This window comes from Odontesthes bonariensis, chromosome 2 (assembly GCF_027942865.1).
Source record: "Odontesthes bonariensis isolate fOdoBon6 chromosome 2, fOdoBon6.hap1, whole genome shotgun sequence".
Taxonomy (NCBI): Eukaryota; Metazoa; Chordata; class Actinopteri; order Atheriniformes; family Atherinopsidae; genus Odontesthes; species Odontesthes bonariensis.
The window spans coordinates 1,098,832-1,113,983 of record NC_134507.1 but is presented as its reverse complement, the minus strand read 5'-3'; the positions used below and the strand labels follow the sequence as shown (position 1 = coordinate 1,113,983).

The 15,152-nt window shown below is 44.7% G+C and overlaps 1 protein-coding gene across 6 annotated transcripts in view; it reads right to left on the bottom strand.

Moving 5' to 3' along the window:
• Positions 1–15,152, bottom strand: part of psda (pleckstrin and Sec7 domain containing a) — a 171,662-nt gene that overhangs the window by 26,240 nt on the left and 130,270 nt on the right. The window contains exon 1 of one of the 6 annotated variants that reach the window (XM_075473546.1): positions 9,449–9,901. The exons of the other annotated variants lie outside the window; for them this stretch is intronic. Coding sequence (XP_075329661.1) covers positions 9,449–9,531 — 83 coding nt within the window. The 5' untranslated portion in view covers positions 9,532–9,901. Of the gene's footprint in view, positions 1–9,448; positions 9,902–15,152 lie in introns of those variants that run through there. 6 annotated transcript variants of the gene reach the window in all.

Below are 15,152 nucleotides of genomic sequence, written 5' to 3'. Positions count from 1 at the left end.
TTGGATCCACCAGCTGAGACGGTTGGATCCACCAGCTGAGAGACAGTTGGATCCACCAGCTGAGAGACAGTTGGATCCACCAGCTGAGAGACAGTTGGATCCACCAGCTGAGAGACAGTTGGATCCACCAGCTGAGAGACAGTTGGATCCACCAGCTGAGAGACAGTTGGATCCACCAGCTGAGACAGATGGATCCACCAGCTGGGACAGATGGATCCACCAGCTGAGACAGATGGATCCACCAGCTGAGAGACGGTTGGATCCACCAGCTGAGACGGTTGGATCCACCAGCTGAGACGGTTGGATCCACCAGCTGAGACGGTTGGATCCACCAGCTGAGACGGTTGGATCCACCAGCTGAGAGACAGTTGGATCCACCAGCTGGGAGACGGTTGGATCCACCAGCTGAGACGGTTGGATCCACCAGCTGAGAGACAGTTGGATCCACCAGCTGAGAGACAGTTGGATCCACCAGCTGAGAGACGGTTGGATCCACCAGCTGAGACGGTTGGATCCACCAGCTGAGACGGTTGGATCCACCAGCTGAGACGGTTGGATCCACCAGCTGAGAGACAGTTGGATCCACCAGCTGGGACAGATGGATCCACCAGCTGAGACAGTTGGATCCACCAGCTGAGACGGTTGGATCCACCAGCTGAGAGACAGTTGGATCCACCAGCTGAGACAGTTGGATCCACCAGCTGAGACGGTTGGATCCACCAGCTGAGAGACAGTTGGATCCACCAGCTGGGACAGATGGATCCACCAGCTGAGACGGTTGGATCCACCAGCTGAGAGACAGTTGGATCCACCAGCTGGGACAGATGGATCCACCAGCTGAGACAGTTGGATCCACCAGCTGAGACGGTTGGATCCACCAGCTGAGAGACAGTTGGATCCACCAGCTGAGAGACAGTTGGATCCACCAGCTGAGAGACAGTTGGATCCACCAGCTGAGAGACAGTTGGATCCACCAGCTGAGAGACAGTTGGATCCACCAGCTGAGACAGATGGATCCACCAGCTGAGACAGATGGATCCACCCGCTGAGAGACAGATGGATCCACCAGCTGAGAGACAGTTGGATCCACCAGCTGAGACGGTTGGATCCACCAGCTGAGAGACAGTTGGATCCACCAGCTGGGACAGATGGATCCACCAGCTGAGACAGATGGATTCACCAGCTGAGAGACAGTTGGATCCACCAGCTGAGAGACAGTTGGATCCACCAGCTGAGACGGTTGGATCCACCAGCTGAGAGACAGTTGGATCCACCAGCTGAGACAGATGGATCCACCAGCTGAGAGACAGTTGGATCCACCAGCTGAGACGGTTGGATCCACCAGCTGAGAGACAGTTGGATCCACCAGCTGGGACAGATGGATCCACCAGCTGAGACGGTTGGATCCACCAGCTGAGACGGTTGGATCCACCAGCTGAGACAGTTGGATCCACCAGCTGAGACAGTTGGATCCACCAGCTGAGACGGTTGGATCCACCAGCTGAGACGGTTGGATCCACCAGCTGAGAGACAGTTGGATCCACCAGCTGGGACAGATGGATCCACCAGCTGAGACGGTTGGATCCACCAGCTGAGACGGTTGGATCCACCAGCTGAGACAGTTGGATCCACCAGCTGAGAGACAGTTGGATCCACCAGCTGAGACAGTTGGATCCACCAGCTGAGACAGTTGGATCCACCAGCTGAGACAGTTGGATCCACCAGCTGAGACGGTTGGATCCACCAGCTGAGGCCTCACACAGGGAATCAGTGAGCAGCTGAGAGAAATCACACCAAAGACTGAGGCCCAGATCCAAAGTGAACAAACACAGAGAAGAAGAAGTGGGAGCCATGCTGTTATTTTCCAGGGTGTGTCAGAGCGGCTGAAACCACAACAACCAAACCACAACAACTAAACCACGACTCACACCGACTCACTGACGCTCAGGAATCTGTCGCTCATTTGTCCAGATTTAAAGAAAACGTCTGTTGTTCTGTTTTCCTGCTGCTGTCAACACATTCATGAAGCAGAATGTGTTCAGCCAAAATACGGGGGAGCAGTTCTATGACTGGACGTCCCATACCAACCAATCATCCAACCAATCATCCATCCAACCAATCGTCCAACCAATCATCCATCCAACCAATCGTCCAACCAATAGTCCATCCAACCAATCGTCCAACCAATCATCTGTCCAACCAATCATCCGTCCAACCAATCGTCCATCTAACCAATCGTCCAACCAATCGTCCATCTAACCAATCGTCCAACCAATCGTCCATCCAACCAGTGACCCATCCATCTGAGGTATTTTCAGGCTCTACAACAACAACTCAAGTTGTTTAAGGAGCGTTGGTTCACAGATGAAAACACATTTATGATGGCGCTGCCCAATATAAAAGATTACTACTTTGCGGCTCAGATAAGAACCCTTGGGTATCTCTGCGACTCGCAGTTCAGGGCCAGGTGGAAGGAAATAGAAGAGGGAGGCTCTGTAGGTCCACCCCTGCAGGCGGTAATGCCAGACAGAAAACTTATAGACAGCCTTGCAAATAAGAATAACCCCTGGATAAATGTAACACTAAAAAGCTGGCACAAGGTAGTTAGGGAATACAAATTAAAGGGTGCGGAAAACATATTGCGTTGGTGTGCTTATGACATGTACTTTATTCCAAATAGGACAGACAATAGATTTAAAATGTGGACAAAAAAGGGCCTCACAGCTTACTGTTGCTTTATACACAATGGGTTTGTGAGGAGTTTTGACGATCTCAAAAAGGAATATGATTTAGAGAGGCGGGATTTTTTTTAGATACCTCCAAGTAAGGAGTCGATTAAATACAATTTTGACAGAGGAACAGAGTAGTGATATCCTGAAGATTTTGGTTTCAGTTTATAAATCTGGGAGTGGAAAGAAATTAATATCTAGATCATACAAAAGGTCTTCAAGACTCCCCGAATTCCAACAGCCTGCATATTAAATGCAAATGGGAAAGGGAAGGGGATTTGGTCATATCTGGGGATGAATGGGAAAACATTTGTAAATTACAATGGAAATCCACAACTTCACACACCTGGTGAGAGTTTGGATGGAAAAACATTGTGAGATTTTTTATAACACCTGCTCAGAAGAGACACCAAAGGTAATGGATCAAGTTGTTGGAGGGTGTGTGGTGCAGATGAGGCCAGTCATTATCATTTTTATTTTGGGATTGTCCAAAACTCTCACCTTTCTGGCATGACATCCTTGATTGTCTGGAATATATGTTTCAAATGACTATACAATATGTCAGCTCAATGTATTTTTGTACCACAGTATTACATTTGCAATCAACAGCAGACAAATATCTAATGAAGATATTAATAATAAATCAAATTTGTAACGCACTTTTCATTAGCAAAAATCTCAAAGTGCTACAAAGTACAACTAAAATCAGGGATAAAATCAACATCATAAAAATCATGTGGCGGCAGAATAGGCTTGCTTAAAAAGAAAAGTCTCTAAGCCTCAATCAATAATATTGGAGCAAAGAAAGCTTTAACGAGGAAACGGCTACAACCCAACACACCGACACTGGAAGACTGGCAAGGGACTGTTCACCAAATTTACATCATGGAGAGACTGACATTCGCTCTGAAGTTACAGTCGGAGAAATTTAAGAGTCTGTGGTCAAAATGGATCAGATATATAAGATCACGGAGACCTGAACTGCGTTAAGTATCTCTACTACATGGCTTGAAGTACCAGTTTACGAATCTTGATGGAAAAATGAGTGAATGTGAGTCTCTTTGTTCAATTGTTACTATTTTATAAACTGTAAAATGAAAGGGAGAGTAGGAGCTTGGAGGGTATGTTGGCGCAGTTATCCAGATACAGGTTTTTGTATAGATCTGTATGTGTGTAACAGTGTTGAAATGACTTTCTATGTTTCTCCCTGATAAAAACTAAAGAAAAAAGAAAACATATTCATACGGTGGTCATCGCTGCCTGTAAATCATGCGCCAGATCAGGCTTAATGTACAACAAAAAAATGAGAATCTGAGTGTGATATAGAAAAACATGAATCTCACATAACTGACGAATTGAAATAGGAGCAACATTTCCTCAACATCCAGCTCGTATTGTACATAAGTGTGAAGCATTCCTCAGAAAGTGTAAAGAGAGCTCAGCTGTCACATGTTCCACTCAGGCCTCGCTGTGAAACAACTGCTTGATCAATAATGGATGCTCAGCTGGAAAGCTAAAACAGCAAACTTCCTCCAGACTCCAGAGGAGTTCCTTTCGCCTGCAGCAGAATCGCCTGAACTCCCTGAAACCGGCAGCGAGGCTCATAATGGAGTCTGTTTGAAGCCGAGCGAAGCCTCAAAGCAGGGGCGGGTTTCTGCTGAGTCACTTCAGGCACATTAACCAAAGACGAGACCAGAGCTCCCCCATCACGAGGACCAGGAGTTTGGCTGCAGGGTCACATGACGTCCACGTGTGAACTTTATCGACTCAAAACCCAAACAGTCTACACGATGTCTTTCAATCTGATCTCGATTTTGACTTCAATCGCTTGAAAAATCACTTCTTCACAGTTTTCCAGAATCAGAAAGAAATCAGGAAAAATCTCAGGCTGTGTTCGAAACCGCCTACTACTCCTACTAACTTTAACTTTTTTTAAGTTCCCGGATGCATCCTAGATTCTCCTAAATGTTGGGTATGCATCATGAGGTTACTACTCATACTCAAACTACCCAAGATGCAACGTAACGTGACGTCGCCGATCGTCATTTCCTGTCAAAACGGCAGTTTCAAGCTAGCTACAACGAGGGTAGGTTCACTTCCTGTTTTCAAAACAAAAGCACCAATTGTATGGTAATGGCTTTCCCTATGATAAAAGGCAACGGGTATTTTATTTTGTAAAAATAACCGGAAGTGCGTTGCTCACTGCGGCTAGCTTTAGTAGCGCCGAATTCGTGGGAACAAAATGGTAAACAGCCGGTATTTATTCAGGTTTTCAACACGTTGGGGATCTAACGACTACTTTCTCACCTGAAAATGTTTCAAATGTTGCTAAAGTTTACAGAGTTTAGAGCTTAAGAGAAATCAGCTTCAGGCCGGCTGATTTCGGCTCGGGCAGGAGCGCAATGCATTGTGGGTAAACGCTCTGCATGCTGTCTGATCGATCAGTATGCAGTATGTAGTATGCAGTATGCAGTATGTAGTATGTAGTAAGCAGTATGTAGTATGTAGTATGTAGTATGCAGTATGCAGTATGCAGTATGTAGTATGCAGTATGTAGTATGTAGTATGCAGTATGTAGTATGCAGTATGTAGTATGTAGTATGTAGCATGCAGTATGTAGTATGTAGTATGCAGTATGTAGTATGTAGTATGCAGTATGTAGTATGCAGTATGTAGTATGCAGTATGTAGTATGCAGTATGTAGTATGCAGCATGCAGTATGTAGTATGCAGTATGTAGTATGTAGCATGCAGTATGTAGTATGCAGTATGCAGTATGTAGTATGTAGTATGCAGTATGTAGTATGCAGCATGTAGTATGTAGTATGCAGTATGTAGTATGCAGCATGTAGTATGTAGTATGCAGTATGTAGTATGCAGTATGCAGTATGTAGTATGCAGTATGTAGTATATAGTATGCAGTATGTAGTATGCAGTATGTAGTATGTAGTATGCAGTATGTAGTATGTAGTATGCAGTATGTAGTATGTAGTATGCAGTATGCAGTATGTAGTATGTAGTATGCAGTATGTAGTATGCAGTATGCAGTATGTAGTATGCAGTATGCAGTATGTAGTATGTAGTATGTAGTATGTAGTATGCAGTATGTAGTATGTAGTATGTAGTATGTAGTATGCAGTATGTAGTATGTAGTATGTAGTATGTAGTATGCGGTATGTAGTATGCAGTATGCAGTATGTAGTATGCAGTATGTAGTATATAGTATGCAGTATGTAGTATGCAGTATGTAGTATGTAGTATGCAGTATGTAGTATGTAGTATGTAGTATGCAGTATGTAGTATGTAGTATGCAGTATGCAGTATGTAGTATGTAGTATGCAGTATGTAGTATGTAGTATGTAGTATGCAGTATGTAGTATGTAGTATGTAGTATGTAGTATGCGGTATGCAGTATGCAGTATGCAGTATGCAGTATGTAGTATGCAGTATGCAGTATGTAGTATGCAGTATGCAGTATGTAGTATGTAGTATGCAGTATGTAGTATGTAGTATGTAGTATGCAGTATGTAGTATGTAGTATGTAGTATGTAGTATGCGGTTTCGAACACAGCTTCAGAGTTTTGGCGTGCTCCCGTGATGTCATCGTTTGGTTTAAGGTGGTCAGAAAACTCCCCCCAGGCTGTTTAAGGTGGTCTTTCTCACAACAAACTCGAACACGTTTAATGTCATCGTAAGTCTTTAGTTTTGTTTCAGGCTCATTTTATTCTGCGATTTCATCCAACACGTGCGCTGTCCTCACTTCCAAACAGGAAGCTGTGACAGAGTAACCATGGCGACGAGGCAGAAAAACGTACGGTTCAGTTGGACCGAACAGAAGGAGGAGCAGCTAACTGCATCATGGAAACCCCACGAATGTCTCTACCATGTTTCATCTGAACTTAAAAATGCAGCTGTGGCTAAAAGCTTTAGTCAAGCACCAGGTGCATGATGGGAAAATAATGTCAGAAAGATCTAGTTGAAGGAGTGCGTTAGAGGCCTCGGAGACTTTAGTGAATCATGGTGAAACTTTCTATCAGAACAGACTCAGTAGCAGCTAAACTGTTATTATTCACACTTTCTTTCCCATCCACAGGGGTGCCCCCAAGGCCCGATGCCGGGGTCCCCCCTCTTTGTAAAATACACCCCTGTCTCATATCATTTCTATGCAGATGATCCCAACTGTACCTGCATAATAACCAGGTGACCCCGCAGTCTTAGCATGAATCTTTGAAAGCTTTGTACAGAATTTCACATGGTTAGAGGAACGTTACCTTCAACTAAAACATAAAAATCTGCTCTTAGCTTTGCTTTAGCTTTGCTTTAGCTTTGCTTTAACTTTGCTTTAGCTTTGCCTTAGCTTTGCTTTAACTTTGCCTTAGCTTTGCTTTAGCTTTGCTTTAGCTTTGCCTTAGCTTTGCTTTAGCTTTGCCTTAGCTTTGCCTTAGCTTTGCTTTAGCTTTGCCTTAGCTTTGCTTTAGCTTTGCCTTAGCTTTGCTTTAGCTTTGCCTTAGCTTTGCTTTAACTTTGCTTTAACTTTGTTTTAGCTTTGCTTTAACTTTGCTTTAACTTTGCTTTAGCTTTGCTTTAACTTTGCTTTAGCTTTGCTTTAACTTTGCTTTAGCTTTGCTTTCTTTGTACAGTTAAACTGAACCGTAGAAAAGGCGGTCGTGTCCACGGTGTCTGTGTACTGACACACCTGCTGACACACCTGCTGACACACCTGCAGACACACCTGCAGACACACCTGCAGACACACCTGCTGACACACCTGCTGACACACCTGCAGACACACCTGCTGACACACCTGCTGACACACCTGCTGACACACCTGCAGACACACCTGCTGACACACCTGCAGACACACCAGCAGACACACCAGCAGACACACCTGCAGACACACCTGCAGACACACCTGCTGACACACCTGCAGACACACCTGCAGACACACCTGCAGACACACCTGCAGACACACCTGCTGACACACCTGCTGACACACCTGCAGACACACCTGCAGACACACCTGCTGAAACACCTGCAGACACACCTGCTGACACACCTGCAGACACACCTGCTGACACACCTGCTGACACACCTGCAGACACACCTGCAGACACACCTGCAGACACACCTGCTGACACACCTGCAGACACACCTGCTGAAACACCTGCAGACACACCTGCAGACACACCTGCTGACACACCTGCTGACACACCTGCAGACACACCTGCAGACACACCTGCTGACACACCTGCAGACACACCTGCAGACACACCTGCTGACACACCTGCAGACACACCTGCTGACACACCTGCAGACACACCTGCTGACACACCTGCTGACACACCTGCAGACACACCTGCAGACACACCTGCAGACACACCTGCTGACACACCTGCAGACACACCTGCTGAAACACCTGCAGACACACCTGCAGACACACCTGCTGACACACCTGCTGACACACCTGCAGACACACCTGCAGACACACCTGCTGACACACCTGCAGACACACCTGCAGACACACCTGCTGACACACCTGCAGACACACCTGCTGACACACCTGCAGACACACCTGCAGACACACCTGCAGACACACCTGCAGACACACCAGCTGACACACCTGCAGACACACCAGCAGACACACCTGCTGACACACCTGCAGACACACCTGCAGACACACCTGCTGACACACCTGCTGACACACCTGCTGACACACCTGCAGACACACCTGCTGACACACCTGCTGACACACCTGCTGACACACCTGCTGACACACCTGCAGATACACCTGCTGACACACCTGCAGACACACCTGCAGACACACCTGCTGACACACCTGCAGACACACCTGCTGACATACCTGCAGACACACCTGCAGACACATCAGCTGACACACCTGCAGACACACCTGCTGACACACTTGCAGACACACCTGCAGATACACCTGCTGACACACCTGCAGACACACCTGCAGACACACCTGCAGACACACCTGCAGACACACCTGCTGACACACCTGCTGACACACCTGCAGACACACCTGCTGACACACCTGCAGACACACCTGCTGACACACCTGCTGACACACCTGCTGACACACCTGCTGACACACCTGCAGACACACCTGCTGACACACCTGCTGACACACCTGCAGACACACCTGCTGACACACCTGCTGACACACCTGCTGACACACCTGCTGACACACCTGCAGACACACCTGCTGACACACCTGCAGACACATCAGCTGACACACCTGCAGACACACCTGCTGACACACTTGCAGACACACCTGCAGACACACCTGCTGACACACCTGCAGACACACCTGCAGACACACCTGCAGACACACCTGCAGACACACCTGCAGACACACCTGCAGACACACCTGCAGACACACCTGCTGACACACCTGCAGACACACCTGCTGACACACCTGCAGACACACCTGCAGACACACCTGCAGACACACCTGCTGACACACCTGCTGACACACCTGCTGACACACCTGCAGACACACCTGCTGACACACCTGCAGACACACCTGCAGATACACCTGCTGACACACCTGCTGACACACCTGCAGACACACCTGCAGCAGCAGAAACTCTGAATAGCTTCACCTGGAAGCAGTTTTAGCTTTAGTTTCCCCCCCCCCTGGGGTTCAGAGTTCACCACCTTAACCTCTCTGAGCGAGCTGCCGCCGCCCTGAACGCTCACCTGTACACGGCCGGGTAGGGCGGGGCGTACAGGTACCTGTCCTCCAGGGCCCCGCCCCCCCAGCACAGCAGGTAACTCGCCATGCTGACGTGGCACCACCCACCGTCACAGCTCGCCTGGGACCGAAAAGCAGCCGCCAATCAAACCGCATCGACGCCTCCGAGCCGAGGGGAGGCGCCGATGACGTCATAACGGCGTGACATCACGTCCTGTGAGCGTTTGAGTCTCAGAGTTTACGATCCGGCGGCTCCTCTCTCCGGTCGGGTCGACTTCTCCTCCTCGCAGCACCTTCCTCCTCCTCCTCTTCCTCTTTTCCGCTCCGTCCTGACACTAAAAACCTCGCCGCCGCCGCCCCAACACTTTCCCAGCAACTTTCCCTGCTCTGCGTCGGAGCTTCTCCTCCCTCCTCCGTCCATCGGCCGGCTGTTTTCCTCCACTGAGGCGGCGGAGGTATGTGCTTCCTCCCCCGGCTGAGCCCTCCTCCTCGTCCTCCTCCTCCCACCCCCTCTTCCTCTCTTTGTCTCATCTTACCTTCCTCTCACTCCAACAACCTTCCTGGAAGTTTCTGTCTGCCTCTTTTTCCAGCAGCTCGACAAACTCCACATCTTATTTTTACCCTTTTCTGCACCAACGTGTATTTTTAGAAACAGCAACATCAACTAAATCCGGACGATTAAAACTCATCTGAAATCTGAATGGAAAACATTAACAGGGACGAGAAACATCTAAAGGACTAATCTGTCTTTATAATCTAACGATCAGACATTAAAAAGCTAAATAAAAAGCCACCTTTTAAAAAAGGAAAAGCCAAGAAAAAGCCACCTTAAAAAGGAAAAGCAACCTTAAAAAAGGAAAAGCAACCTTAAAAAAGGAAAAGCCACCTTAAAAAAGGAAAAGCAACCTTAAAAAAGAAAAAGCCAAGAAAAAGCCACCTTTAAAAAGGAAAAGCAACCTTAAAAAAGAAAAAGCCAAGAAAAAGCCACCTTTAAAAAGGAAAAGCAACCTTAAAAAAGGAAAAGCCACCTTAAAAAAGGAAAAGCCAAGAAAAAGCCACCTTTAAAAAGGAAAAGCCACCTTAAAAAAGGAAAAGCAACCTTAAAAAAGAAAAAGCCACCTTAAAAAAGGAAAAGCCATCTTTTAAAAAAGGAAAAACCACCTTTTAAAAAAGGAAAAACATTAACAGGGACTCTAAAGGAAATGTATCCGTCTTTATAATACAACGATCAGACATTAAAAAGCTAAATAAATGTACATATTTATCCACAGGCTCAGGCTCCATTTCTCTGGTTATTATTCAGACTCTCAGACTCTCTGCACAAGAATTCAAAGCAGCAGCACAAGCTGAGAGAAAGCAGGTCAGAGGTCAGAGGTCAGAGCAGCCAGACAACAGATGGAGATGCTCCACATGAATGACGGAGGCGGCGGAGGAGGAAGAGGAGGAGGAGGAGGAGGAGGCGGAGCCTTAAGAAGGAGCGTCTCTGGTTCTCTGACAGGAGTGGGAGGTCTTTCTCTCCGTCCCGTCTCTGAGACGCTGCCTGGATGAACTCATCTGGAATTTCCCTCTATAGGCTGATTAACTACATGTGTGCACGTGCACATGCACGCCCGCCAACGTGGACTTGTTGCACTACCCTTGTGAGGACCAAATGTGCATTTCAGACGCAGTGAGGACATTTTAAAACTCGTCTTAGAACCTATTTTTATTCGCTGGCTTTAAACCCAGCAGGAGACTCCGTTTCTGTTATTGTTTTTACATTGTTTTTATGTTTTATGCCTAATTGTTTATTATTGTTTTTACATTTTTTTAATTGTTTTTATTGTTTGTTATTGTTTTTACATTGTTTTTATGTTTTATGCCTAATTGTTTATTATTGTTTTTATTGTTTTATGCCTAATTGTTTATTATTGTTTTTACTTTTTTTTTTATTGTTTTTACATTGTTTTTATTGTTTATTATTGTTTTTACATTGTTTTTATGTTTAATACTTTGTGCTGTTATTAATGTGCAGAACTTTGTTTCAGCCTCGGCTGTTTTAAAGGGCTTTATAAATAAATTTGAGTTGAGTTCGTGGACTAGATTTCAGGGAGTGAATGTGTTTTACGGGCTGTGTGTGCTGGGAGGGGTAGAAGAAGAAGAAGAAGAAGAAGAAGAAGAAGAAGAAGAAGAAGAAGAAGAAGAAGAAGAAGAAGAAGAAGAAGAAGAAGAAGAAGAAGAAGAAGAAGAAGAAGAAGAAGAAGAAGAAGAAGAAGAAGAAGAAGAAGAAGAAGAAGAAGAAGAAGAAGAAGAAGAAGAAGAAGAAGAAGAAGAAGAAGAAGAAGAAGAAGAAGAAGAAGAAGAAGAAGAAGAAGAAGAAGAAGAAGAAGAAGAAGAAGAAGAAGAAGAAGAAGAAGAAGAAGAAGAAGAAGAAGAAGAAGAAGAAGTAGAAGTCTGGGTGTGATCCTGTTTTTCATTTCCAGCCTGAATTCTTTCACTGCGGCTGGATTTATTTCCTCCAGACAATAAAGTTTGAATGTCCACACCCAGTGAGAGGGGGGGGGGGGCAGATCCTTCAGTTTAAGAAGCTGAATGTGTGAGTTATGTTCCCACATTGTTCCATTTTAGCTCATTTTATATTCAGGTTTAAAGGAAAAGATTTTAAGAGACTTTTATTTTTGTTTATTTACATGAGCTAAATCTATATAATCACCATATTTTATCTCAGTCTTTGCTTTACCGAACCTGTCGGCTGCATTCTGTGAGAGTTGGTCATGTGACCCGCAGATTCTCTTCCTGTCAGAGCCAGATGCTCAGTTTAACTCCAGGAAGCTCCGCCCCCGTCACAGTTAGCGGCTCCAGATGTGAGCGGCAGCTGGACCGAGTGTGGACGGGATCAGAGGTGGGTCAGAGCCGGTTGAAATTATTTCCGAACCATCGTAATAATCAGCTTCCAAAGGAAAAGCCTCCTTTAAAAAGGAAAAGCCTCCTTTAAAAAGGAAAAGCCTCCTTTAAAAAGGAAAAGCCTCCCTTAAAAAGGAAAAAACACCTTAACAAAAAAGGAAAAACCACCTTTAAACCACCTTAAAAAAGGAAAAAACACCTTTAAACCACCATTACAAAGGAAAAACCACCTTTAAAAAAGGAAAAAAACACCTTTAAAAAAGGAAAAAACACCTTTAAACCACCATTACAAAGGAAAAACCACCTTTAAAAAAGGAAAAGCCTCCTTTAAAAAGGAAAAACCACCTTAACAAAAAAGGAAAAACCACCTTTAAACCACCTTAAAAAAGGAAAAAACACCTTTAAACCACCATTACAAAGGAAAAAACACCTTTAAAAAAGGAAAAGTCACCTTTAAAAAAGGAAAAAACACCTTTAAACCACCATTACAAAGGAAAAACCACCTTTAAAAAAGGAAAAACCACCTTTAAACCACCTTAAAAAAGGAAAAAACACCTTTAAACCACCATTACAAAGGAAAAACCACCTTTAAAAAAGGAAAAAACACCTTTAAAAAAGGAAAAAACACCTTTAAACCACCATTACAAAGGAAAAAACACCTTTAAAAAAGGAAGTCACCTTTAAAAAAGGAAAAGCCTCCTTTAAAAAGGAAAAGCCTCCTTTAAAAAGGAAAAACCACCTTAACAAAAAAGGAAAAACCACCTTTAAACCACCTTAAAAAAGGAAAAAACACCTTTAAACCACCATTACAAAGGAAAAAACATCTTTAAAAAAGGAAAAAACACCTTTAAACCACCATTACAAAGGAAAAAACACCTTTAAAAAAGGAAAAGTCACCTTTAAAAAAGGAAAAAACACCTTAAAAAAGCAAAAGCCACCTTAAAAAAGCCTGAAAGGAGTTCCAGCTGATGTGTTTAATATACTTTCAGCTGAAGTTTTATTCGTCTTTACTGGAAACAGCTGCTGCAAAGTACAGAACAAAGCTCTGTAACACCCACAGAGACCAGAACAAAGTGTGTGCTGCCACCTTCTGGCCGACCTGAGTTACTGCAGCATCCCTTTCAGCAGCCTGTAACTGACACACATTCAGCAGCCTGTAACTGACACACATTCAGCAGCATCATGTGCACGCTCCCACACCAGCTGATACGCAGCTCACCATCAAACGTTAGAAAGCTGAACCTAGTTTAACAGTTTGTGAGGTCATCACAGTTCCAGCTGTTCAACAACATTATGGACCTCAGACCGTTGGACGAACTAAAGATCTTCAGTTTGCTGTGTTGGTCACAGAACTTTCCTGTGTTATACATGATTAATGTGTTTATTTGTAAGTGATTTCAGAAAGAAAAGCAATAAAAAATGTGTTGGTTTTAGGGTTAGGGTCATTTCTGGCAGTAGGGTAGGGTTATTTCTGACAGTAGGGCTGGGTTAGGGTCATTTCTGACAGTAGGGTTAGGGTCATTTCTGACAGTAGGGTAGGGTAGGGTTAGAGTCATTTCTGACAGTAGGGTAGGGTTAGGGTTAGGGTCATTTCTGACAGTAGGGTAGGGTTAGGGTTAGAGTCATTTCTGACAGTAGGGTAGGGTAGGGTTAGAGTCATTTCTGACAGTAGGGTAGGGTTAGGGTTAGGGTCATTTCTGACAGTAGGGTAGGGTTAGGGTTAGAGTCATTTCTGACAGTAGGGTAGGGTTAGAGTCATTTCTGACAGTAGGGTAGGGTAGGGTTAGAGTCATTTCTGACAGTAGGGTAGGGTAGGGTTAGAGTCATTTCTGACAGTAGGGTAGGGTTAGGATTAGGGTCATTTCTGACAGTAGGGTAGGGTTAGGGTAATTTCTGACAGTAGGGTTAGGGTTAGGGTCATTTCTGACAGGGTAGGGTTATATCTGACAGTAGAGTAGGGTTAGGGTTATATCTGACAGTAGGGTAGGGTTATATCTGACAGTAGGGTAGGGTTAGGGTTATATCCAGTGTTAATTTCGTCAGCTTTTTTTTTTTATTTATTCTTAGTCTTAGTCACAATGTCGAAAATCAATTTTAGTCTTAGTCATATTTAGTCATTGCCTTCCCAATTTAGTCTTAGTCTTAGTCACAATGACGAAAATCAATTTTAGTCTTGGTCAAATTTGAGTCATTTTAGTCAACACTGTACATAATAGAACTTCTCTACACACGGCGGCATGATCAATCATTATCATGCAGGTTGTTTTGTTGTCCTTGTTGTAAACGAAATGGCTCCAACAAACCGTATACCGGCAGGTGAGCTAAATGCTACAACTAGCATGCACATGGCGAGTTACACATCAAAGCAACAGAAGCTACGGCTGCAGCAACCTGAATACATTACATGAACAATATATACAGCCATACTCACGTTTCATTCACGCACACACCACTTGCCGGGACATTAATCAACAGCTCGATCTTCCCTCTGTCGACTCAGAGCACACACCTGTTCTAACCGAGCACCGACAGTTACGCTACATGACCAGCAGGGGGCCGCTCCGCTCTGAACTGACCAACACAACTTTGGAGCCTTTTCTACATCAAGAAACACTTATATTAACAATTACAAATTACAAATTAATTATAAACAATTAAATTTGTTAATGTCCATTCGTCCATGGCTTGTAAATTTTGTCTTGTCTTAGTCTCGTTAACGAAAATAATTTTTTATTCTCGTCATATTTTTATTTTCTGGAAGCATTTTTGTGCGTCATCGTCTCGTCATCGTCACGGGTAAAAGGGGCGTTAACGAAATATTTTCGT